We start from the raw sequence: 26,320 nt of genomic DNA on the forward strand, positions 1-26,320 counted from the left end.
GCCACTTATTGGACCCGGAGAGGCTGCTGTGATTAAGTGCACTTCATCTTACTGGAAAATGACCATATTCTAATTTAGGTAATGCAACAACAGTTATTTTGTAAAATGACATCAAGGTGCTCAACGTTTATTAAAGAAAGAAAATCAGAATGAATCCACAAATGAACACGTGGAGGATAACTAAGCACTTCTGTGAATCACTTTATACAAGGATAGACAAAGGAGAACTGGTGGATGTTGTATACTTAGATCTTCAGAAGGCCTTTGACAAGGTGCCACACATGAGGCTGCTTAACAAAATGAGAGCCCATGGTATTAGAGGGAAGGTACTAGCATGCTTCGAGGATTGGCTGATTGGCAGGAGACAAAAAGTATGAATAAAGGAAGCCTTTTCTGGTTGGCTGCCGGTGACTAGTGGTATTTCATAGTGGTGGGTGTTGAGTTCCTTTCTTTTTATGTTACAATGCCTGTAAAAATTATTCACCCCTCCCGCTTGGGAGTTTTCATGCTTTATTGTTTTACAACATTGAATCACAGAGGATTTAATTTGGCATTTTTTGACACCGATCAACAAAAAAAGACTTCCGTATCAAAGTGAAAACAGATCTCTGCAAAATGATCTAAATTAATTACTTATAACACACAAAATCATTGATTACGGAAGTATTCCTCCCCTTTAATATGACACACCAAATCATCACTAGTGCAGCCAGTTGGTTTTGGAAGCCAGTTGGTTAAATGGAGATCACCGTGGCAGTCAAGGTGTTTCAATTGATTATAGTAAAAATACACTTGTATCTGGAAGGTACAACTGCTGGTGAGTCAGTATGCTGGCAAAAACTACACCATGAAGACAAAAGAACACTCCAAGCAACTCCACAAAAAGGTTGTTGAAAAGCACAGGTCAGGAGATGGATACAAGAAAATTTCCAAGTCACGGAGTATCTTTTCAAGTACAGTGAAGTCAGTCATCGAGAAATGGAAAGAATATGGCACAGCTTTAAATCTGCCTAGAGCATGCCATCCTCAAAAACTGAGTGACCGTGTAAGAAGGGGACTAGTGAGGGAATTCACCAAGATACCTATGACAGCTCTGGAGGAGTTACAAGCTTCAGTGGCTGAGATGGGAGAGACTGTGCAAACAACAGCATTTGCCCAAGAGCTTCACCAGTCACAGCTTTATGGGAGAGCAACAAAGAGAAACTGTTGAAAAAAACTCATGTGAAATCTCAGCTGGAGTTTGCCAGAAGGCATGTGGGAGACTCTGAAGTCAGATGAAAGAAGGTTCTATGATCTAATGAAACCAAAATTGAGCTTCTGGTCATCAGACTAAATGCTGTGTTTGGCATAAGCCAAACACTGCACATCTTCAAAAACTTGCCATCTCTAACATGAAGCATGATGGTGGCTGCATCATGTTGTGGTGATGCTTCACTGAAGCAGGTCCTGGAAGGTTTGTAAAGGAAGAGGGTAAAATGAATGCAGTAAAATACAGGGAAATCCTGGAGAAACCTGATGCAGTCTGCAAGAGAACTGCAACTTGGGAGAAGGTCCAGCATTCAATGACCCCAAGCATAAAGCCAGAGCTACACAGGAATGGCTTAAAAATAACATGGTTAATGTCCTGGAGTGGCCAACTCAGAGTCCAGACCTCAGTCCCATTCAGAATTTGTGGCTGGACTTGAAAAGGGCTGTTCACTCGTGATCCTCATGCAATCTGACAGAGCTTGAGCAGTTTTATAAAGAAGAATGGGGAAAAATTGCAGATGTACAAAGCTGATAGAGACCTATCCACACAGACTCTAGGCTGTAATTGCTGCCAAAGTTGCATCTACTAAATACCGACTTGAAAGGGGTGAGTAATCATGCAATCAATTATTTTGTGTTTATTGTAATAAACTTGGATCAATTTGTCGAACTTTGATTTCAATTTGACACAAAAGGGTCTTTTCTGTTGATCAGTGTCAAAAAAGCCAAATTAAATCCACTGTGATTCAGTGTTATAAAACAATAAAACGTGAAAACTTACGGTGGGGAAGGGTGAATATTTTTTATAGCCCTGTATACATCAGTAATTTGGATGATGGAATTGATGGCCTTGTGGCCAAGTGTGAAGACAAGGCTCTGGTGAGACCACACCTGGAGTACTGTGTACAGTTTTGGTCTCCAAATTTGAGGAAGGACATTCTTGCTGTTGAGGGAGTGCAGCGTAGGTTCACAAGGTTAATTCTCGGGATGGCGGGACTGTCATATGTCAAAAGATTGGAGCGACTGGGCTTGTATACTCTGGAATTTAGAAGGCTGAGAGGGGATCTTATTGAAACATATAAGATTATTAAGGGATTGGACACGCTGCAGGCAGGAAGCACGTTCTCGCTGATGGGTGAGTCCAGAACCAGAGGCCACAGTTTAAGAATATAGGGTAGGCCATTAGAACAGAGTTGAGGAAAACCTTTTTCACCCAGAGAGTAGTGGATATATGGAATGCTGTGCTCCAGAGGCTGTGGAGGCCAAGTCTCTGGATGCTTTCAAGAAAGAGATGGATAGAGCTCTTAAAGATAACGGAATCAAAGGTTATGGGGATAAGACAGGAACTGGATACTGATTATGGATGATCAGCCATGATCACAGTGAATGGCAGTGCTGGCTCGAAGGGCCGAATGGCCTACTTCTGCACCTATTGTCTATTGACAATATGAAGACAGGTGGATGGTCTAGTAGTGTTGAGGAAGCAGGGAGGCTGCAAAAGGAATTAGACAAATTGGTAGAATGGGCAAGGAAGTGGCAAGTGGAATATACTGTTGGGAAATGTAGGGTCACGCACTTTAGTAGAAGAAACAAAGCATAGACTTATTTTCTAAACAGGCAAAAAATTCAAAATGTCTGCGGTGCAAAGGGACTTGAGAATTTGTTGTGCAGGATTCCCAAAAGATTAACTTGCAGATTGAGTTGATGATGAGGAAGTCAAATACAATGTTAGCATTCATTTCGAATGGACAAGAATATAAAAGCAAGGATATAATGCTGAAGTTTTATAATCCACTGGTGAGGCCTCATATGGAGTACTGTGTGCAGTTTTGGGTATCTTATCTAAAGGATGTACTGACATTGGAGAGGATTCAAAGGAGATTCACAACAATGATTCCAGGAATAAAAGGGTTATTGTATGAGAAGAGTTTGATGGCTCTGGACCTGTACTTCAAAGGTTCATTTATTATCAAAGTATACAACTCTGAATTTCTTCAATTCTCCGGATGGCCATGAAATCAAGAAAAAAAGAAAGGCAGCACATTCATCAACCCCCAAATCCCACTCTCCGCAAAAAAAGGACCAAAAACGGAACAGGCACATCAATCCCCAAATCCCTCCTCCTGCACAAAAAAACTGGATCAGAGATATTGACCCCTCCCCCCCTCAAGCCCCCCTACCTGCACAAAAAAAACGAGAAGATTGGGCAAAAAACCACAGAATATAAAAACAGTAAGACTGATTAAAAAAAATAACAGTCTATAGTCCAAGTCCACATCCAAACTGCAGAAAAAGACTGGGGCAGCACACTCTGGGCACAGCGGCAGGCTCTCCTGTCTCTGGTGCGGAGCAACTGATCAAAAGGCAAGCAGCTGGCACTCACCCCCTGCACTTGCTTTGATGCTTCGACCTTCCTTGTCGCTTTAATCTGTGAAAAGGAACAAACATTGGCTTGCCCTTGTCACTTTAATCGGTGAACACTGGAAGCCATAATCAGTGAAATGGAGTCAAACATTGGCTCGCACACCATCCTGCAGACTTCTTATCATAAGGTTCATTCACACTGCCTCTGCCTTCCGAAATCCTCTTGGAGACTTCAAAGCAATGAAACACCCAAACGATTTCCAAAGAGCAAAACGCAGTCTCTGACAGTTCCAGAATCACAGTTCAGAGAAGAAACAAATGTAAAAGGCATAAAGGAAGTGAAAAAGATGGTTTCATAGTCTATCCAGAAGATGTTGATCAAAGGAACGTTGTACGCAGGCACCAGTTTGACTGGAATTGAGGGAGGATCTTATTAAAACCTGTTGAATGTTGAAAGGCATAGATAGAATGGATGTGAAGAGTGTGTTTCTTATAGCAGGGGAGTCTGAGACCAGAGGACACAGCTTCAGAATAGAAGGGCATCCATTTAAAATGGAGATGAGAAGGAATTTCTTTCGCCAGATGGGGGTGAATCTGTGGATTCGTTGCTACAGGCGGCTGCAGAGGCCAAGTCACCGGATAGCTAATGTAAAGCGAATCTTTAAATATAATGTACATCTACAGTAGTAACTGTGAATGAATTTCACATATTTTAATTCTGATAACCTTTTATAGTACACAATTAATTAGTTAATTGATCTCTTAGAATCAATTTTGTTATATTTCCCTTTTAAACTTTGGTTTCATTTCTTTCTTTTTTTTAAGAAGAAAGTTTAGTTGTGTTGAAGGTTCAGCTAATCACAGGGGCTAACTGCTGGGCTTCAATTTCTAACCCTTTTCTCTGAAGGAATTGCATTAACACATACAATTGTGATTACAAGATCATCCTGGCTTAATGGCAGTAAACAGTGATATTAATTTTCCTAATTCACAATACCGGGTTCAGCAGTTCTTCAAATATAATCTTCCCTGCTGTCAACAGCACAGTGTTTTAAATTCAACAACAACTCTTAGATCCCTCAAAATTGCCGTGGTGATTGATACGGTGGTCAAAAGGGCGTATGGTGCGTTGACCTTCATTAGTCAGGGAATTGAGTTTAACAGCCGCAAAGTAATGTTGCAGCTCTGTAATACTCTGGTTAGACCACACTGGTCACCACAATATAGGAAGGATGTGGAAACCTTCGAGAGGGTGCAGAGGAGATTTACCAGGATGCTGCCTAGATTAGAATATTTATTTTATGAGGAAAAGTTGAGCAAACTAGGGCTTTTCTCTTTGGAGCAAAAGAGGATGATGGAAGTGCACAAAATGGTAAGAAGCATTGATAGAGTGGACAGCCAGAGAATTTTTGCCATGGTGCCAGTGGCTAAAATGAGAGGGCATACTTTTAAGATGATTGCAGAAGTATAAGGGGGATGCCAGAGGTAGATTTTGTACACAAAGACCACTGGGGGTGGTGGTAAAGGCAGATGCATTTGGGACATTTAAGAGACCCTTAGATGGGCACATGGATGAAAGAACAATGGAGGACTATGTAGGAGGGAATGGTGAGATTCTCAACTTGGAAGTCCCAACTTCCTCGTTCGCCCATATCCCTCTAAGCCCCAACCCACCATAAAGACATGGAAACAGAATCCATGTACCTATATAAGTGCTTCTTAAATGCTACCATTGTACCTACCTCAACCGCATCCTCTGGATCATTCATATACTCACCATACTCTGGGTGGAAAAGTTGTCTCTTATCCCTTTTTAACAGCTTTCCCCTCTCCCCCTAAACCTATGGCCTATAGTTTTTGGTTCTTCCACCCATAAGAAGAAACTGTTACCATCCACCTCTCATAAAATTAAATACTTCTGTAAGTTTGTCCTTCATTGTCCCAAATTCCAATCAATAAAGATCTGTCCTAGCCAACCTTTCTCTATAATTCAGGCCTTCTAGTACCGGCAAAACCTTCATAAGTATTTTCTGTACTGTTTCCACTTTACCCATGATTTTCCTAGAGTAGGATGACCAAATTTTACTTCAAGTGCGACCTCAGCAATGACATACTAGCATAACATTATGTCCCAGCTCCTGTACTCCTGTAATGTGCATTGACTGGCAAAGGCCCACATTCTAAATGCCCTTCTCATTCCTGTGACACCACTTTCAACAAACTATGCATCCCTACTCCTCAGTGCTACCATTCAGAGTGAGAGTCCTAAGTTGGTTTGACTTTCCAAAGGGCATCATTTCACATTTAACTGTATCGAAATACATTTGTCACTCTTCAGCCACTTCCCTAATTGATTAAGATCTCCAGATAATCTGAGATAACCTTCTACGCTGTCAACAACACTTCCACCATATTCTTCCCTTCTCTTTTTGGCTAAATTTGCAACATCTCTAATCATCCAAGGTTCTTGAACCTTTCCTTCTTTGTCTTTCCTTCTCATAGGAACATGTTGATCCTAAATTCTGAACAACTGACTTTTAACCTACTTCCATATGTCATTTGTAGACTTACTCAGTAACAGCTGTTCCTATTCTACTTTTCCCAGCTCTTGTCCAATACCATTATGAATAGCCTTTCCAAAATTTAGCACTTTCTCTTGAGGTCTAGTCTTATTCTGGTCCATAACTATTTGGAAGCCAAGCAAGTTTTGATTACTGTGTCCAAAATGCTCTCCCACTGAAACTCCAATTATCTGGCCAGGCTCATTTCCTAGCATTGCTCTTTCCCAGATTGGATTATATAAATACCATATTGTGAAGCTCTTCTGGGCAAATTCTGCCCATTCTAAGCCTCTTGCACTAGGCAGTTCCAGTCAATATTGGGGAAATTAAAGTCAATCACTGTGACTAACAGTTGCTTTTAGATTTTTCCGTAATCTGCCAATCTATCTGTTCCCCTATCTCCCACTGATGATTGGGAGGCCTGTGCTCTAGCCTCATCAGAGTGATTGTACCTTTCTGACACCTGAGCTCTAGCCACAATGTCTCACTAGATGTCCTCTCCAAGTGACATTCTTCCTAATGAATAGTGCAACTCCCAGGATCTCTTACAAGCCTCTGTATTGTGTATATCTAATTATCTTTTTTTTATTTTTAATCATCAAGATCTCAAAAGTATGGATATGAAACTGATTCAGTGATAAAATAAAGCCGTTCTTTTGCCAATAGGATCATTTGTCACAGGGTAAATAACATCTAGAAGCACTTTCAAGGATTCTACAACTGATACGCTCAGCATTATTTATTTATTATTTGCACAGTTCGTCTTTGTTTGCACATTGGTTGTTTGTCAGTCTTTGTGTGTAGTTTTTCATTGATTCTATTGTATTGCTTTGTTTTACTGTGAACGCCTGCAGGAAAATGAGTCTCAGGGTAGTATATGGTGACATATACATACTTTGATAACAAATTTACTTTGAACTTTGTTTCAGGATTTATGTTTGGAAAACCCGTGTACCGATTTATATTTGGGGTATTACAAACTGGCCTTTTTGTCAGGATATTAATATTGTGGGTTTGTAATATTGCAGTTTGACATTATCACTCTGCTGTAGTAGATGCTGAAGTGCAAATGTCATCCACTAGTAATCATCCAGTCAGCAAGCTGAGAGAGGATGTGAGCTTTGAATTGCTGAGTGATTACATCACTCAGTATAGTACATGAATGATTCTGACTTCTTGTGACCCTTTCTAATATAGTTACAGTGAGAGTGTAATCTTTCAATGTTTATTAGAAAGAGGCTAATGCAAGGCAACATAGTGCGCTTAGCACAGCTTGAGTTAGAGATGAGACGTGCTGGCTCGTTGGAAATTAGATTTTGCTCATACATTTCTTCTTCTCTGGCCAGCAGCAAACATGTCAGTAATTCATATTGTCAACAGATAATAACGAGTTTGCTTGCTTGGTTATTTATTTATTTACTTACTTACTTATTTGGAGTTATAGCGTTGAAGAGGCCCTTAGGCCCATCGAGCCGTGTTGCCCAGCAACCCATCTATTTAACCCTAGCCTATTCACAGGATAATTCACAATGGTCAATTAATCCACTAACTAGTATGTCTTTAAACTGTGGGAGTAAACTGGAGCACCTAGAGGAAACTCATGTGGTCACCGGAAAAAATGTACAAACTTGCTTATAGAGGACACCAGAATTGAACTCTGATCTCTGATGCAACAAGCTGCAACAGTGTCGCAGTCTTGCATGTTACAACATATGCTACCATGGCACCAGTTATTAAGTAGTGAATACATTCTGAGAGTTCTTTTTAACAAGTATAAACTATTCAGCATGTTTCAAGGATGTGATTTGGCAGTCTTTAGTTGACACCTGTTTTCAGTCCTGATTTACTTCTGCTTTGATTTCAATTGTTGTTAAAATAGTTTCCGATCACAGAGTCTGCTAGGAAAGTCGAAGGTCTCGTGTCTGTGAATCCACAAGTCTGTTCAGACTGCAGGCCGAAAACAGCCTATCTTGGGGTTAGAGGATTGCATTGTCCTCTAGAAGAAGGCTTGTTTTGTCGCTATTCCTCTGTCGCTTGGGGTGTTCTGCTTTGTTTGCCTCTGTATTGTTCTGCCAAGCATTATGGGCATGCCATGTTGGCATCAGCATGTGTGACCACACTCGTGGGCTGCCCCCAGCACAAACTTGGGTGTGTTGTTTGTTAATGCAAATGACACATCTCACTGTATGTTTCGATGTAGTCTGAATACAACACCGACAAAATGCTCGAGGAACTCAACATGCTCGAGGTACTGCCTGGTGCAGTACCTATGGAAATGAATAAAACAGTAGATGTTTCATCAGGACTGGAAAAAAAAGAGAGGTCAGAGCAAGAAATGGGGACAGGAGAGGAAGAAGCGCAAGGTTGGAGTTGAAAACAGGAGACGGGGAAGGGGTGAAATAAAGAGCTGGGAGGTTGATTGGTGAAAGAGGTAAAGGGCTGTAGGGGGGGAGAATCTGATAGGAGAGGATCGAAGACCATAGAAGACAGGGAGGAGGAGCAGCACAATAAGGAAGTGATGGGCAGGTAAGGAGATAGGAGAGAAAGAGAAACAGGGATGGGGAATGGTGAAGGAGAGGGTGGGGGGCAATTACCACAAGTTTGAGTAATCGACGTACATGCCATCAGGTTGGAAACTCCCCAGAAAGAATATAAGGTGTTCTTCCAACTGGAGTGTGGCCTCAATGTGGCAGTAGAGGAGGCCATGGATTGACATGAATCTGAATCTGAAGATAGAATACTACATCATAGTGCAGGCCTTCAGCTCACAATGTTGTGCTGACCTCCTATCGCTTTATTAATATTATAGCAATAAAACTACTATATTTAATTCTGGTAACTGTGGAAATATAAGCAAGTCCTGGTTAAGCGACCACTGACACTAGGCAGACAATCTCTGAAGAGTGTTGATAATGGTTGTGGTCACCTGTCTTGTAAAGACACTGCCCAGAAGGCAGCAATGGCAAACCACTTCTGTAGAGAAATTTGCCAAGAGCAATCATGATCATGATCACCCACGTCATACGACACAGCACATGATGATGTTAGAGTAAATGCTGTCTTTTTTTAGCTAGATCCAGGAGAAATAGTCATGTGTGATTTTGCAGCAAGAATCCATTTGATTTCAAAGTCAGATCAACTAGCATTTATGCTGAACAACATTTGTATGATGTGTGAATTTTGAGCTGAAAAGAGATATATTAGAGCAAAAATTAATCTTCCATTGTCTTTGATAGCTTTTGCCTTTTTTAATCCAAGGTTCTTTCAGAAATCTGGAAAGAGGTATAAAATTTGTAGCTTTCCAATTGTTTTATTAAGTGTTGATAGACCAAAGGAAAAATTAAAATGGACAGTAATAGTGGTCAGCTAAGCAAAGGGAGATAGGAGCAAAAAGAACTAAGTTGGCATCGACTTGTGGTCAGCTATTGTTATACTACATGGATAAGGAAAAGTCCATTCAAATTTGCAGATAAGAGAGAACCAAATAGAAAACTCGTATTCAAATATTGCATCACCAAGAAAAGCTTACAGAATTTTCCAGAATTATACCAATATAACTATGAGGGGACACATTAAACAATTGCATATACATACTGTGACCACTAGGAAGCATACTAGACTGTTATATGTAAATAAAAACTACTTAAACTACAAGCAAAAAACTGCAAAGAAAATAAACAGTCTAGTCTCAGAATTAGACAGTTGGATCCAATATCTTTGTAACTCGTGGGAAACAAGGTAAACTATCCTGATAACATTAAAGGCAGTTGAGTTACACAGTGTGATTTTGTTTGTGATGCATGATAAAGTGTATTGAATTTCTAGCTGCAGAACTGAATAGAGTATAACTATTTGGCTCACCAAAGTTTTACTGTTTTACCCTGTTTTGTCATTTTGCTAGTTCAGAACAGTGTCAGTGGCACCAATATTCACATTTCTCTCAACTAACTTCACTCCAAACCACATATTTGCAGGTTTTTTCCTTCATTCACCTGGATTGAATGACATAAAACAATGGCTTTTTGGATTAATTTATAGAATCTAGTGCTTCATTGTCAATGTCACCATTTATTGCCAACTTTTAATTGTCCTTCAAATTGGTGGTGAACTGCCTTTCTGCTCCTCTGCTGTCAACATGGTATAGCTGCGGTGCCTGTGGATGACTGTAGATCAGTGCAGGCCCCTCAGCCCACAATGTTGTGCTGACCTTTTAAACTTCACCAAGATCAATCTACCCTTCTCTCCCATATAATCTTTCATTTTTCTATCATCCATGTGCCTATCTAAGCGTCTCTTAAATATTCCTAATGTATCTGCCTCCACCACCATCTCTGACAGGGCGTTACACTCTCTGTGTGCAAAAAAAAAAATCTACCCCTGACGTCCCCCTTAATACTTTCTTCCAATCATCTTAAAATTATTAGCCATTTCCATCCTGGGGAAAAACCCCTGGCTGTCCACTTGATCTATGCTTCTTATCATCTTTGACACCTCTATCAAGTCATTTCTCACCCTTCTTCACTCCTGAGAGAAAATCCCCAGCTTGCTCAACATATCCTCATAAGACATGCTCTCTAACCCAGGTAGCGTCCTGGTAAATCTCCTTTGCATTCTTTCTAAAGCCTCCACATTCTTCCTATAATGATATGACCATATTCCATGTGTGCACCCTAATGCCTTCACCATCGTTTTGGGAGATTTTAACCACGCCAGTCTGAAAAAAGTCACTAAGCAACTACCATCAACAGATCACTTGCAATACCAGAGGAAACAACACACTGGACCATTGCTACACCATCATCAAGAATGCCTACCGTGTTATTCCATGCCGTCCTTCGGAAAGTCTGATCACCTAGCTTTACTTCTACTCCCTGAGTATAGGCAGAGACTGAAGACTGCAGCACCAGCAGTGAGGACCAAGAAGGTATGGACAAGGGAAGCACAGGAGCGCATACAGGACTGCTTTGAATCGGTGGACTGGACTGTATTCAGGGATTCATCTTTGAACCTGGATGAGTATGCTGCATTTGTTATTGACTTCATTAAAACCTGTGTGGATGAGTGTGTTCCCACAAAGATTTACCGTACATTCCCAAACCAAAAGCCGTGGATGAACCAGGAAGTACATTGTCTGCTGAAGGCTAGATCTGTGGCATTCAGGTCTGGCAACCCAGGCCTGTACCAGAAAACCAGGTATGATTTGCCCGAAACGTCGACTGTACCTCTTCCTAGAGATGCTGCCTGGCCTGCTGCGTTCACCAGCAACTTTGATGTGTGTTGCTTGAATTTCCAGCATTTGCAGAATTCCTCGTGTTTATGATTTGCGGAGGGCTATTTCAAGGGCGAAGAGTCAATTTCGAACGAGGTGCGAAACCTACTAGCATGAATGGCAGCAATGCTTCATTACCCGACGAACTCAGTGCCTTCTTTGAAAGGGAGAACACAGCTACAGCTATGAAGATCCCTGCTGCCACTAATGACCCTGTGATCTCTGTCTCAGAGGCCGATATTAGACTGTCTTTAAAGAGACAAGGTAGAAGGTCCCCACGGAGTACCTGGTAAGGCTCTCAGAACCTGTGCCAACCAACTAGCGGGAGAATTCAAGGACATTTTCAACCTCTCACTGCTACAGCCGGGAGTTCCCACTTGCTTCAAAAAGGCAACAATTATGCCAGTGCCTAAGAAGAATAATGACTTCTGCCTGGTAGCACTCACATCGACGGTGATGAAATACTCCGTGAGGTTGGTCATAACTAGACTGAACTCCTGCCTCAGCAAGGACCTGGACCCATTTCAATTTGCCTATCACCACAATAGGTCAACGGCAGATGCAATCTCAATGGCTCTCCACATGGCTTTAGACCACTTGGACAAACACAAGCACCTACATCAGGATGCTGTTCATCGACTATCATTCGGCATTTAATACCATCATTCCCACAATCCTGATTGAGAAGTTGCAGAACCTGGCCCTCTGTACCTCCCCCTGCAACTGGATCCTTGACTTCCTAACCACAAGACCACAGTCTGTGCAGGTTGGTGATAACAAATCCTCCTTGTTGATGATCAACACTGGCACACCTCAGGGATGTGTGCTTAGCCCACTGCTCTTACCTCTCTATACACATGATTGTATGGCTAGGCATAGCTCAAATGTCATCTATAAATTTGCTGATGATACAATCATTGTTGGTAGAATCTTGGGTGGTGACGAGAGGGCGCACAGGAGTGAGATATGCCAACTAGTGGAGTGGTGCCACAGCAACAACCTGGCACTCAACGTCAGTAAAACGAAAGAGCTTATTGTGGACTTCCGGAAGGTTAAGACAAAGGAACACATACCAATCCTCAGAGGAATCAGAAGTGGATAGAGTGAGCAGCTTCAAGCTCCTGGGTGTCAAGATCTCTGAGGATCTAACCTGGTCCCAACATATCGATGTAGTTATAAAGAAGGCAAGACAGCAGCTATACTTTATTAGGAGTTTGAAGCGATTTGGCATGTCAACAAATACACTCAAAAACTTCTATAGTTGTACCATGGAGAGCATTCTGACTGGCTGCATCACTGTCTGGTATGGAGGAGCTTCTGCACAGGATCGAAAGAAGCTGTAGAAGGTTGTAAATCTAGTCAGCTCCATCTTAGGTATTAGCCTACAAAGTACCCAGGACATCTTCAAGGATTGGTGTCTCAGAAAGGCAGTGTCCATTATTACGTGTCCTGACGAAGGGTCTCGGCCTGAAACATCGACTTCCTAGAGATGCTGCCTGGCCTGCTGCGTTCACCAGCAACTTTTATGTGTGTTGTCGATTATTAAGGACCTCCAGCACCTAGGGCATGCCCTTTTCTCACTGTTACCATTAGGTAGGAGGTACAGAAGCCTGAAGGCACACATTCAGCAATTCAGGAACAGTTTCTTCCCCTCTGCCATCCGATTTCTGAATGGTTGTTGAATCTTTGGACACTACCTCACTTTTTTTTTATCATACTGTATACAATATTTCTGTTTTTGCACATTTTTAAAATATCTATTCAATATACATGTAAGGGGGTTTCGACTTTTATGTTACTGCAGAGGCTAATTTAAATGGCGTCTTTGTTATGTTAATCTGGGGAATGCGGCTTTGTTGTGTTAAACGCTGAGAAAGTTTGCGCTAGCAGCTTGTTTTGGTTTAGAGTGTGATATGAGGGTGCTATTAACCAATTGGGATAGTTGTTATGGTTTTGGTGTATTTGAAGATACTGTATGCACGGGGTTTTGGGAAAGAAGGCGGGAGAGCGAGACAGAGGATGGACGAGGTGCTGTGATGTCCACTAACGGGGTCGGACCCCGAGGAGGGAGTTCGGCGAGGAGACGGAGACGAACTCGTGTGGAGCGTCTGGTCGACCACCATTGTTGGTCCCAGGCGGCCGGTCGAGGTGGTCCGAGGGGTCACAGGGTGAAGAAGAAGGTCCTTGAGCTCCAACGGTTTTTGTGCATGAAGAGATTGAACTTTGATAAGTGTGGCGCCTTTTATTTTCCTTTTATATTTTATTCTCTCTTAATTATATAGTTCCAGTAATATCTATAAACTGTAAATCATTTGATCGTATCTGGTGTATTGTCTGTTATTTGGGCAGGGTGGGATACATCACACAGCATCTACACAAACTAATTACCCAGTTTGGTGGGGCCGAGGCTGTTTCCCTAGACGACAGCGAGCTGAGCAACCCTGTGGGTGGCCGGGGAGGGGGCTACATACATATACTGTAATTGATTGATTGATTGATTTTATTATTATTTTTTTCTCTGCTAGATTATGTATTGTATTGAACTGCTGCTGCTAAATTAACAAATTTCACATCACATGCCGGTGATAATAAACCCGATTCTGATTCTGGTCTAACCAGAAATTTACAGAGTTCCAGAGTGTAAATCCAGTAACCAGTAAAGAACAACGTTATATTTTGAAATCAGGATGATTGGGGAAGGCCATGTCTGACACTTGTGTTGTACTAGTGTTAGTTGCCCAAATGTTGAATTGGTCTTGCTTCGTGTGCATAGGCTTGGGTAATTTCAAAGTCCAAAGTAAATTTATTATTAATGTACATTTCACCATATACAACCCTGAGATTCATTCTCTTGTGGGATTAATTTAATAACCATAATACAATCAATGAAAGACCGCACCGTCTGTGTGTATAACCAGTCTGTGAAAAACAACAAACTGAGCAAATATACAAAAAGAAAGAAGAAATAATAATAATAATAATAATAAATAAGCAATAAGTATCAAGAGTATGAGATGAACCGTCATTGAAAGTAAATCTATAGGTTGTGGGAACATTTCAAGGATGCGGCGAGTGAAGTTGAGGGGTAATAACTGTTCGTGAACCTGGTGGTGTGAGTCCTGAGGCTCCTGTACCTTCTTCCTGTGGTAGCCACAAGAGGAGAGCATGACCTGGCATGGTGGGAGTTCCTGATGGTGGATGCTGCTTTCCTGTGACAACGCTCCATGTAGATGTGCTCAATGTTGGCGAGGGTTTTACCCAGGACGGATCAGGCCGTATCCACTATTTTTTGTAGGATTTTCCATTCAAGTGCATTGGTGATTCCATACCAAGTTGTAATGCAGCTAGCCAATATAGAGTACACCACATATCTATAAAAGTTTGTCAAAGGTTTAGATGTCATGTTGATTCTTCGCAAACTTCTAAGGAAGAAGATGACCTGTGGCTCTTTTTTCATTATTACACTTAAGTGATGGGCCCAGGACTGGTCCTCTGTAATGATAACACTGAGAATTCAATGTTGCTCACCTTCTCCACTTCTGATTCCCCGATGAAGACTGGCTTATAAGACCATAAAACATAGGAGCAAAATTCAGCCATTCAGCCAATCAAGTCTGCAACGCCATTCCATTATAGCTGATCCTGGATTCCAGACACCTGCCGTCTCACTATATCCTTTGATGCTCTGACTGATCAGGAAATTATCAATTTCCGCCTTAAGTATACCCACGGACTTAACCTCCACCACAGTCTGTGGCAGAGCATTCCACAGATTCACTACTCTCTGGCCAAAAAAATTCTTCCTTACCTCTATTCTAAAAGGTTGCTCCTCTATTTTGAGGCAGTGCCCTCTAGTTCTGGATACCCCCACCACAGGAAACATCGTCCTCACATCCGGCCTATCTAGTTCTTTCAACATTTGGTAGGTTTCAATGAGATCCCCCCCCCACCCCCACCACCAGTTCTTCTAAATTCCAGTGAGTACAAGCTCAAAGCTGCTGGTCGTATGTTAACCCCTTCATTCCTGGAATTATCCTCATGAACCTCCTCTGGACTCTCTCCAATGACAACACATCCTTTCTGAGATACGGAGCCTGAAACTGTTGAGGATACTCCAAGTGCAGCCTGATTAGTGTCCTATAAAGGCTCAGCATTATCTTCTTGTTTTTATGTTCTATTCCCCTTGAAATAAATGCTAACATTGTACTTGCCTTCTTTACCACAGGCTCAACCTGTAAATTAACCTTCTGGGAGTCTTGCACAAGGACTTCTAAGTCCCTCTGCACCTCTGATGTCTGAACCTTCTCCCCATTTAGAAAATAGTCTGCACAATTGTTCCTTATACCAAAATGCATTATCATACATTTCCCAACACTGTAATCCATCAGCCACTTTTTTGCTCATTTTTCCATTTTGTCTTAATCCTGCTACAATCGCATTGCCTCATCAGCACTACCTACCCCTCCACCTATCTTTGTATCATTAACCAATTTCCCCCGGGATCAATAAAGTATGACTATGACTATCATCCACAAACTTTATCAAAAAGCGGTCAATTCCACTATCTAAATCATTGACAAGCATGTGAAAAGTAGCGGTCCCAACACTGACCCCTGAAAACATCACTAGTCATTAATAGCCAACCAGAAAAGACCCTCTTATTCCCGCTTGCTGCCTCCTGCCTGTTAGCCACTCCTCTGTCCATGCCAGTATCTTTCCTGTAACACCATAGGATTTTATCTTGTTAAACAGCCTCATGTATGGCACCTTATCAAATGCCTTCTGAAAATCCAAGTAAATGGCATCCACTACCTCTTCTTTGTCCACCCAGCTTGTTACTTCCTCAAAGAACCTGAAACTTCATCCTTTATAATAGACTCCAATGCTTTCCCAACCACTGAAGTTAGGCTAACTGGCTTATAATAGCCTTTTTTTTTTGCCTTCCTCCCTTCTTAAAGAGTGGAGAGACATTTGCAATCTTCTAGTCCTCCGGAACCACGCCAGAATCAAGTAATTCTTGAAAGATTATGAACAATGCATCTGTTATTTCTTCAGCATCTTCTCTCAGGACTCAGGGATGTAGTCCATCTGGTCCAAGTGACTTATGCACCTTTCAGTTTGCCTAGCACTTTTTCCTTTGTAATAGCAATGGCACTCACTCCTGCTCCCTGACACTCACTGACGTCTGCACAGTGCAAGTATCTTTCACAGTGAAGACTGATGCAAAGTTCTTGTTGAGTTCACCTGCCATTTCTTTGTCCCCTATTGCTACCTCACCAGCATTATTTTCCGGTGGCCCAATATCAACTCTCCCCCTTCCTTTTATTGTTTATATAATTGAAAAAACTTTTAGTATCCTGCTTTATATTATTGACTAGTTTGCCCTCATATTTCATCTTTTCCCTTCATATAGCTTTTTCAATCATCTTTTGTTGTTCTTTAATAGCTTCCCTATCATCTAACTTCCCACTCACTTTTGCTACCTTATATGCCCTTTACTTGACTTTTATGTAGTCCTTAACTTCCCTTGTCAGCCATGGTTGCCTAGTCCTGCCATTTAAGAACAACTTCTTTTGTGGGACATATCTATCCTGTGCCTTATGAACTATTCCCAGAAACTTCAGCCACCTCTTCTCTGCTGTCATCCCATCAGTGTCCTCCTCCAATCCACCTCGGTAAGCTACTCTTTCATGCCTCTGTAATTCCCCTTATTCCATTGTGATACTGATACATATGACTTGTGCTTCTCCCTCTTACATTGAATGATGAGTTCAATCATATTATGATCACTGTCTCCTAAGGGTTCCTTTACATTAAACTCCCTAATAAGATCTGGGCTAATGCACAACACCCAACCTAAGGTAGCCTTTCCCCGAGTAGGCTCAAGCACAAGCTGCTCTAAAAAGCCATCTTGTAGGTATTCAACAAATTCCATCTCTTGTGATCCAAAACCAAACTGATTTTCCAAATCCTCTTGCATATTGAAGTCCCCCATTACAAGTGCGTCAATACCCTTATTACATGCCTTTTCCAGCTCCCTTTGCAATCTCAACGCCACATCTTGGCTGCAGTTTGGAGGCCTATACAGTACATGATTCCCGGCATTTGTAGATTTTCTCTTGTTTATGATTCCCATAATTTTTTTTTACCCTTGCAGTTTCTTAACTCCACCCACAAAGATTCAGCATTCTCTGACCCTATGTCACCTCTTTCTAAGGATGTAATTCCATCTCTTACCAACAGAGCCGCATCACCACCTATGCCTTCCTACCTGTCCTTTTGATACAAAGTATATCCTTTGGTGTTAAAGCTCCCAAATATGGCCTTCTTTCAGCCGTGACTCAACGTCATACCAACCAACCTGTAATTGCACCATGAGTTTGTCTACGTTATTCCGCATGCTACATGCACTTAAATACAGCACCATTTGTCCTGCTTTCTTTGCCCTTTTTGAATTTTGCCCTTTTGTGGTACACGTTCACTGCTTGCTTTGTCTGTAATTGTACCCAATCATTAGCTTGTCCTTCCTTAGATTCACGTTACATCCATCAGCAGCTCATCATCAGCTCTATCATATTGCTTCCCATCTCCATGCCATATTAGTTTAAACTACTTCCAACAGCTCTAGTAAACCTGCCTGCAAGAGTATTCGTCCACCTCAGATTCAAGTGCAACCTGTCCCTTTTGTACAGGTCACACCTGCCCCAGAAGAGGTCCCAATTATCTAGAAATCTGAATCCCTGTCCCTTGCTCCAATTCTTCAGCCATGCATTTACCTGACACCTCATTCTATTCCTACCCTCGTTGTCGTGTGGCGTAAGCAGCAATTTTGAGATGACCGCCTTGACCCCATGTTTCTCAGCCTCTTTCCTAACTCCCTGTATTCTGTTTTCAGGACATGCTCCCTTTTTCTACCTGTGTCGATGGTACCAGTATGTACCACGACTTCTGGCAGCTCACCCTCCCTTTTCAGAATATTGTGGATGTATTCAGAAACATTGGGGATCCTGGTACCTGGGAGGCAAACTACCAGTTGTGTTTCCTTTTTACATGCACAGAATCACCTATCTGTCCCCCTAACTACAGAGTCCCTTATTACTGCTGCCATCCTCCTCAGTTACTACCCTTCTGAGCCGCAGGGCCAGACGCAGTGCCAGAGGCACGGCCACTGTTGCTTCCCCTGGTAGGTTCTCCCCACCCCCCCACAAAAGTACTCAAACAGGAGTACTTATTGTTGTGGGGAACGGCCACTATCTGATGTTCCCTCTTCCCTCTCCTGACAGTCACACATTTACCTGTCTCCTGTAGCTTTGGAGTGATTACCTCCCTGGAGCTCCTATCTATGTTGTTGTTGTGGCACCACTCAGCCAGATTTTTTATCTCCCTCCTATATGCTGCTTTGTCAGCACCTTTGATTCGGCTTACGACAGTGAACTTGAATATGGCATTGGAGCTGTGCTTAGCCACAGAATCATAAATGTAAAGTGAGTGGAGCAGAGGGCTAAGCACACAGCCTTGTGGTGCACCTGTGCTGAGGTTTCATTTCTTGAAGAGAATTCAGCGTTTTAGGAGCAGTTTCTTCCTCTCCGCCATCAGATTTCTGAACTGCTCATGAACACAGCTTCGTTTTTTTGCTCTCATTTTACATATTTATTTTTTATATTTCTTATTGTAACCTATGGTAATTTTTACAGTTAGGTATTGCAATGTACTGCTGCCACAAAACAACAAAATTAATGACATATGTCAGTGGTAATAAACCTGATTCTGAGAATTGCAAACTGAACTGAACATTACTCAATAATAAGCAAACATCCCTACCTCTGACTTTGTGATGGAAGAAAGTTCATTAATGAAGCAACTGAAGATGGTTGTGTCTGAGACATTCAGGAATTGATGCAGCAGTATCCAAGGACTTAATTATTGACAGACTTTTCGGGCGAAGTTATCTTCCCTGAAACAGAACTGAAGTGCTTTCCATCCCTCTTCATGAAATTTTTTTTTAGAAATCAGAACCTAATTTCTCCATGACGTCTACATTTGCTGAGTTGTTGAGGTTTCAAGGGTTTTGTTAAATATAGGGAATATTGAAAAACTGGCAGGTAAATAAATTTATAGTATAGGTCAGCCATGATCTAATTGCGTGATAGAATGAACTTACTGGGCTACTCCTGTTCTCGTGGTGGCCATTTGCAATACTTGCAGGATACAGAAATGTGCATGAATGCTAAAACTAATGTATTAACTTCTGCAGTTTGAGAGAGAGCTTTGGTTTGTAATAATTTATAGTACTAGTTAGCTCATAAAATAAGTAAATATGGTATACTGTCAGCATCAATATAAATTGCCTTATGAAGGAAATCAATGATATTTGCAACAGAATTGTGCTATGTCTTGACTGTCTTGTCATCTCTGGGATCTAGGTTTCAATCCTGCCCAGACTGCTGGAACAGAAGTCTCCACTGTTTATTGACTTAAACCAGTATGTAGTATATATGGATCCAAACCTTCCTTCTAAATTGCTGCTATTGCAGCTGTAAGCAATCTCTCTCAGGGAGGCCACAAGATAGCTGGCAGTACTGATGGAAAAAAAGCACTCATGTGCACAATGGATATTCCCTGAAATTGCAATAAAGTCACAGTCTTGGTGTGGTCTAAAGGAAGCATCAGTCTAGTTTTATCAGATACTGCAAATCTCAAATAAAAATTGAGACTGCTAGAAATAGTCGGCAGCTTGGGCAGCATCTATGGAGAGGAAAGAATTTAATGTTGATGATCTTTATGGAGCTGGTAAAAAAAACACATATGATGAAACTTTATTTTTTCCTTCATGTGTGCACCTTGACTAGTAAATGCTTCTGAGCATTTCCCGTAATTATCTCACCTTCAAAGTTCAAATTACATTTATTATCAAAATACGTGTATGTCACCCTATACTAACCCAAGATGCGTTTTCTTGCAGGCATTCACAGTAGAATAGAGAAATACAATAGAATCAATGAAAAACCACAAGCAGCCAAACTGCAAATATTTTTAGAATGACAATAATAAATAAATATATAAATAATACTGATAACATAAGCTGTAGAGTCCATTGGTTGTGGAATCTGTTCAGAGCTGAGGAAAGTGAAGTTATCCACGCTGATTTAAGAGCCTGTTGTTTGTAAGGTAATACTGTTTTTGCACCTGGTGGTGTGGGATCTAAGGCTCCTGTACCTCCGTCCCAATAATAAACTACTAAATTTTATTTTGAACTTTGAACATTTCACTGCATCTTGGTACATGTGACAATTAACCAATACCGATGGCAGCAGCGAGAAAAGAACGTGGTCTGGATGGTGGGGGTCTTTGCTGATGGATCGCTATCATCCAGGCCTACTCTCCTTTACATACTAGCCATCTTTGATGGAGAAAAACACCGGAGTCCAAATTAAAAATATTTCTTTGTGCCTACGCATCTTCATTTACTTCAGGTCATAGAATCACACAGTACAGCAACAGGCCCTTCAACCCATCTGGTCCATGCCAGAGAGGCTTCCCATCTAAACTAGTCCCATTTGCCAATGTTTGGCCCACACCCCTCCAAATATTTCCTATCCCTGTACCTGTCCAAATGCCTTTTAAATGTTGTTAATGTGCCTACCTCAGCCACTTCTTCTGACAGCTCATTCCATATTTAATTGAAAGTATTTTGAAGAAGTTGCTATCTATAAGCCTTTGGTCAAACCGTACTTGTAGTATTGTGAGTAGTTTTGGGTTCCGTATCAAAGTAAGGATCTACTGGCATTGGAGAGGGTGCAGAGGAGATGATCCTGGGAATGAAAGATTTAATGTATGAAGAGCATTTGATGCTTCTGAGCCTGTACCTGATGGAATTTAGTAGAATGGGGGGTGGGAGGATGTCAATTGAAACACAACGAATATTGAAAGTCCTAAGTAGAGTGGATGAGGAGAAGATATTTCCTATAGAAGACCAGAAGACACAGCCTATGAATAGAGCAACGTTCTTTTGGAACAGAGATCAAGTGGAATTTCTTTGCCACAGACAGCTGTGGAGGCCAAGTCACTGGTATATTTAAAGCGTAGGTTCATAGGTTCATGAGTAGTAAGGTAGTAACGGCATCATAGGGAGAAGGCAGGAGAATGGAGTTGGGAGGGATATGAAATCAGCCATGATGGAATGGTAGAGAAAACTTGATGGGCCAAATGGCCTAATTCTGCTTGTAATGTCTTATTATAATACATATAAAGTGTTATATGAAATATTAAAATTTGATAGATTGTAGAAATAGTGCTGTATTGAAATTTGTTTTGTCTGATAAATACTTTAAATTTAGTACTTGCCAGTACAGATTTGTAATAAATGTCTGTAAAAAACCTTGTAAAGCTAGATGGGACTCTTTATTTATATAAAGTTGCAAACATCTGTCTTTATATTGCATATGAAACAGACCTTGTTGAGCAATGGAACATTAGCTCTATCAGCAATCTTGCAATTAATTGTTTTTCATTTGCAGTTTCAGGAGGGTTAGAAGTAAGTTTTCTTTGTGATATTGTAGGGCTTTGTTTTAATTAACACTTTACAAGATGTTGTAATTCAGATCACTGATCAGATTAATTTGAATGAAGAGAATCTAGATTTTCTTTCCCTTTGTAAGTCATGGTCAAGGAAGACTCAAAAAACATTTCTCAATATCAATCATTTAAAATATCTATTATTAATATTATCCGTAACTAAAATTTGCACTGTCAAAATGCAGTCATATTGGGCCTAAACTAAATTAGTTGAGGCAATTCTTTGTTTCTTAAAATTAATGAATTCAGTGATTCATTTTGTTTACTAACATTAGATTATTAGATTAGATTATGAGGACACTCAGTCCTCTTTTATTGTCATTTAGTAATGCATGCATTAAAAAATGATACAATATTCCTCGGGTGTGATATCACAGAAACACAGGGACAGACCAAGACTGAAAAACTAACAAAAAACACATAATTATAACATATAGTTACAACAGTGCAACAATACCATAACTTGATGAAGAACAGGCCATGGCACAGTAAAAAAGTTCAAAGTCTCTGGAAAATCCCACATCTCACGCAGACAGGAGAAGGAAGAAAACTCTCCCTGCCATGCCCGACCACAGTCCGACTCTGAGTCGTCCGAAAACTTCGAGTTCTGATCAGCCCTCTGACACCGAGTACCGAGCACCATTTCTGCTGAACGCTTCGACCTCAGCCTCGGTCGCCAGCAGCCGGCAAAGTCGGGGATTTTGGGGCCTTCCCTCCGGAGATTCTCCATCGCACATTAGCAGCGGCAGCGAACAGGGCATTTCAGAAATTTCTCCAGATGTTTCTCTGCTTCTCACGTCTGTCTTCATCAAATCAGAATTGTGCACGGTATCCTACTTACAAATACGATATCATTTCACCGGAGAGGCTACGCGCACTGCGTCGCGCCGCTGTCTTCTCCTCCCGCCTAGACCAAAGATCATTTTTCATGGTTGAAAGGATATGTACAGCATGAAAGCAGAAAATACTATTATTTATGCTCATCTGTTTTGTGAAAACGACAGCTGTACCTTGAAAACAATAAGCTTATTTGATCACAATGTGATTAGACCATTGTGAATAGCAATTAGATCACAAAGTGTATAGCAATTCATGAAAATTGCGCAATAGAGGATTATGAATTTGTCACAGATAGCATCTTATAATTACTTAATAATTTGAAATAAGGTATAGTTCAGACGTCCCACCCTGCAAAAACTCATTTCAGGGAGGTAGCACCCCCAGCCCCCTGCAACCCCATATTCCCCCCCACCCCACCCCCGGTCGACCTCCAAGGGCGTATGTAATACTTTGTTTAGTGATTTTGTCTAATCTGTAAACCAAGTTGGGTATATGCAGAAAATGTGACGTTAAAATATGTACTTATATTATATTATCATGTTTATTCTATTACAACTTTAAGCAAGTCTACAGAGAGTTTGGCGTCATCACATAGGACATCAATAGAGTAGCTCCTTAACAGCCAGCCAGCTAGTTTAAATAACATTAGCTCTGCTAATGAACGAATGACACTTGTTAAACTCACCTTAACATGTCTTTTACATTTTAACCCACCATGGACAATAGAAAAGTTACTGTTGTAAACAGTGCAGCGAGCAACACTATCATTATTTTTGAGGTTGACTGTAAAGCCCGCCCACAGAGAAAACTGATAGGTCTACTTAGCAGGTGTCCCCAACCTTTTTTGCACCGCGGACCTGCTTAATATTGACAATATTCTTGCGGACCGGCCGACCAGGGTGGGGAGGGTGGTTGTTAATCATGATCGGAATATAGGTGCTAAGTCAACTATAAGTCACTTATAAGTGGCTAATACACTCAATTTCGTTTCTAAAAGGGTTTATCTAACGAATTTAATATTAAACACACCGTGCATACTTTCCTCGCGTGAATATAGTGATAGGTCAATTATAAGTCAATAGCATCATAACATTTTAAGTAACGTTTGGATATTAAACACAGCACATATTTTCCTCGTATGAACATATAAAATCATTGCAACACACCAATATCGCTGAATCAGTGGGAGCCCTGGGCTTGTTTTCCTGCAACAAGACGGTGCCATCGAGGGGTGATGGGAGAAAGTGATACTCGAAGGGGGTTCCTTATGTCCAGTCTATTCCGCAATTTAGTTTTCGTTGCATTCATTGCAGAAAACCCCACTTCACAGAGATATGAAGTTGGTAATGGAAGCAACGTTTTCAGTGCTTCCATGGCTATCTCAGGATATTCAGCCTTGACTTTGATCCAGAATGCCGGCAAAGATGTTGTGTCAAACATACTTTTCAGCCCGCCGTCATTTGCAAGCTCGAAGAATTGATCTTCCCACGCTGACATGGATGACGTGTGGGTAATAACCTCGCATGCATTCAAGTTCAACAGTGCGTTACAGGGAATGAGGAAAGATGCAGCTGACTCATATCGTTTCATATCGCCAAATCATATCGTTTCCTCGCGGCCTGGTGGTTGGGGACCACTCTTAGCATGAAGAGAGACCAATCAGGATGTTTGCTCTCCCTCTCAAAAAAAATTGATTTCCAGTATATTGTATATAATTTCTGGGCGTCAGGGAGCCACTATCAATATGCGAGAGACTCCCGGAACTTCCAGGAGGGGTGGGATGTCTGATAATTTTCTTTTTCTGACATTAGGCCTCAAGACAAGGTAACAGAATTAGGCCATTCAGCCCATCAAGTCTGCTCCACCATTCCATCATGTAATTTATTATCCCTCTCAACCCCATTCTCTTGCTTTTTCTCCGTAACATTTGACACTCTTATTAATCAACAATCTATCAACCTCCACTTTAAGAATACCGAATGACCTTCTGTGGCAATGAGTTCCACAGATTCACCACTCTCTGGCTAAAGAAATCGCTCGTTCTCTGTACTCAAGGGATATCCTTGTATTCTGAGGGAGTTTCAGCCTGAAACGTTGACTGTACTTTTTTCCATAGATGCTGCCTGGTCTGCTGACTTCCTCCAGCATTTGGTGTGTGTTGCAATTAATTTGCCATGCACTCTTTTGCTTGAGATAACTGAAATTGAAATTTAGGACATTGTGAATTACTGTGCTGATCCAACTACTTTCTTCCAAACAAACTAAAGACCTAACAGCAAGGTTGAAGCACTAAGTTGTGGACGCAAATCAGTACTGGGGTTGAAGCTGAGGAGGAAGAGGGATGTGCAAGCAAACGCTGCTTCTATTTTGTTTTCTTTTCAATAGACCTATTCAAGGCAGGAATTGATGGTGGCTTTAAGCATTGCCTGGTTTAATCTGAGCGGTTTTAATGCAGACTTCACAATAGCATAGCGGATAACACAATATTATTGCAGCACCAGTGACCCGGGTTCAACTCCAGTCACTCTCTGTAAGAAGTTTCTACATCTCACTGTTTCCTCCCACTTTCCAAAGACATTCGAGTTAGAGTTAGTCAGTTGTGGGCATGTTGTGCTGATGCCAGAAGCATGGTGACACTTGCTGGCTACAATCCTTGCTGACTTGATTTGACACAAATGACACATTTCACTTTATGTTTCAATGTAGAAATAAAGCTAATCTTGTATCTTATCTTTTTATTAATTATAAATAAGTAATTTAATAGGGTCGTACAATAGTGTAGCAGTTAGTGAATTGAATTGAACGCAATTGCAGCATCATTGACCCAGGTTCAATTCCATGGCTGCTAAGAGAAGTTTGTATATTTTGCCCATGACTGCATGAGTTTCCTCTGAATGCTCCAGATTCCTCCCACATCCCAAAGACGTACGGGTTTGTAGCAAGTCACACAAGGAAACACAAGTAAACACAAGGAATTCTGCAAATGCTGAAAGTCCAAAGCAACACACACAAAATGCTAGAGGAAATTAGCAAGTCAGACAGCATCTGTGGAAAAGTATAAATTACGGGTTAGTAGGTTAATTGATTACACGTGTGTAATTGGGCGACGAGGACTCTCAGGTATCTCTAAATAAATTAAAATTAATCTATATTGTCTGCCATCAAGATTCCCTTTAATATTTAATATAAAGATAAATGCAGATGATAGAGAAAGAAATGCTTGCAGGAGTCCCTACGATATAATCTACACAGATTCAACTTACCTTGAAAATCAGCCAGCTGCTTGTTAGAAAGCTATTTTGTAATGAAATTAGTATGTTCGACCTCCATTTTCCTAAATGCTGTCAGTTAAGCTTGAGGGGCCAGCTCTGATTCTTCCTGTGCTTCATGTAATCGCCACAACTGTGTTTTCCTTTGTAGCATTTAGGCTAGACCAAATGAATATTTGTCTTCTAAGATCTCA

At 41.1% G+C, this 26,320-nt stretch overlaps 1 protein-coding gene across 3 annotated transcripts in view; it reads left to right on the forward strand.

Moving 5' to 3' along the window:
- LOC140194900 (WD repeat-containing protein 7) overlaps positions 1-26,320 on the forward strand; it is a 619,189-nt gene that overhangs the window by 411,325 nt on the left and 181,544 nt on the right. Inside the window, exon 24 of one of the 3 annotated variants that reach the window (XM_072252237.1) lies at positions 13,411-13,677. The exons of the other annotated variants lie outside the window; for them this stretch is intronic. Coding sequence (XP_072108338.1) covers positions 13,411-13,489 — 79 coding nt within the window. The 3' untranslated portion in view covers positions 13,490-13,677. Of the gene's footprint in view, positions 1-13,410; positions 13,678-26,320 lie in introns of those variants that run through there. 3 annotated transcript variants of the gene reach the window in all.

Source organism: Mobula birostris, chromosome 3, assembly GCF_030028105.1.
Source record: "Mobula birostris isolate sMobBir1 chromosome 3, sMobBir1.hap1, whole genome shotgun sequence".
NCBI lineage: Eukaryota > Metazoa > Chordata > Chondrichthyes > Myliobatiformes > Myliobatidae > Mobula > Mobula birostris.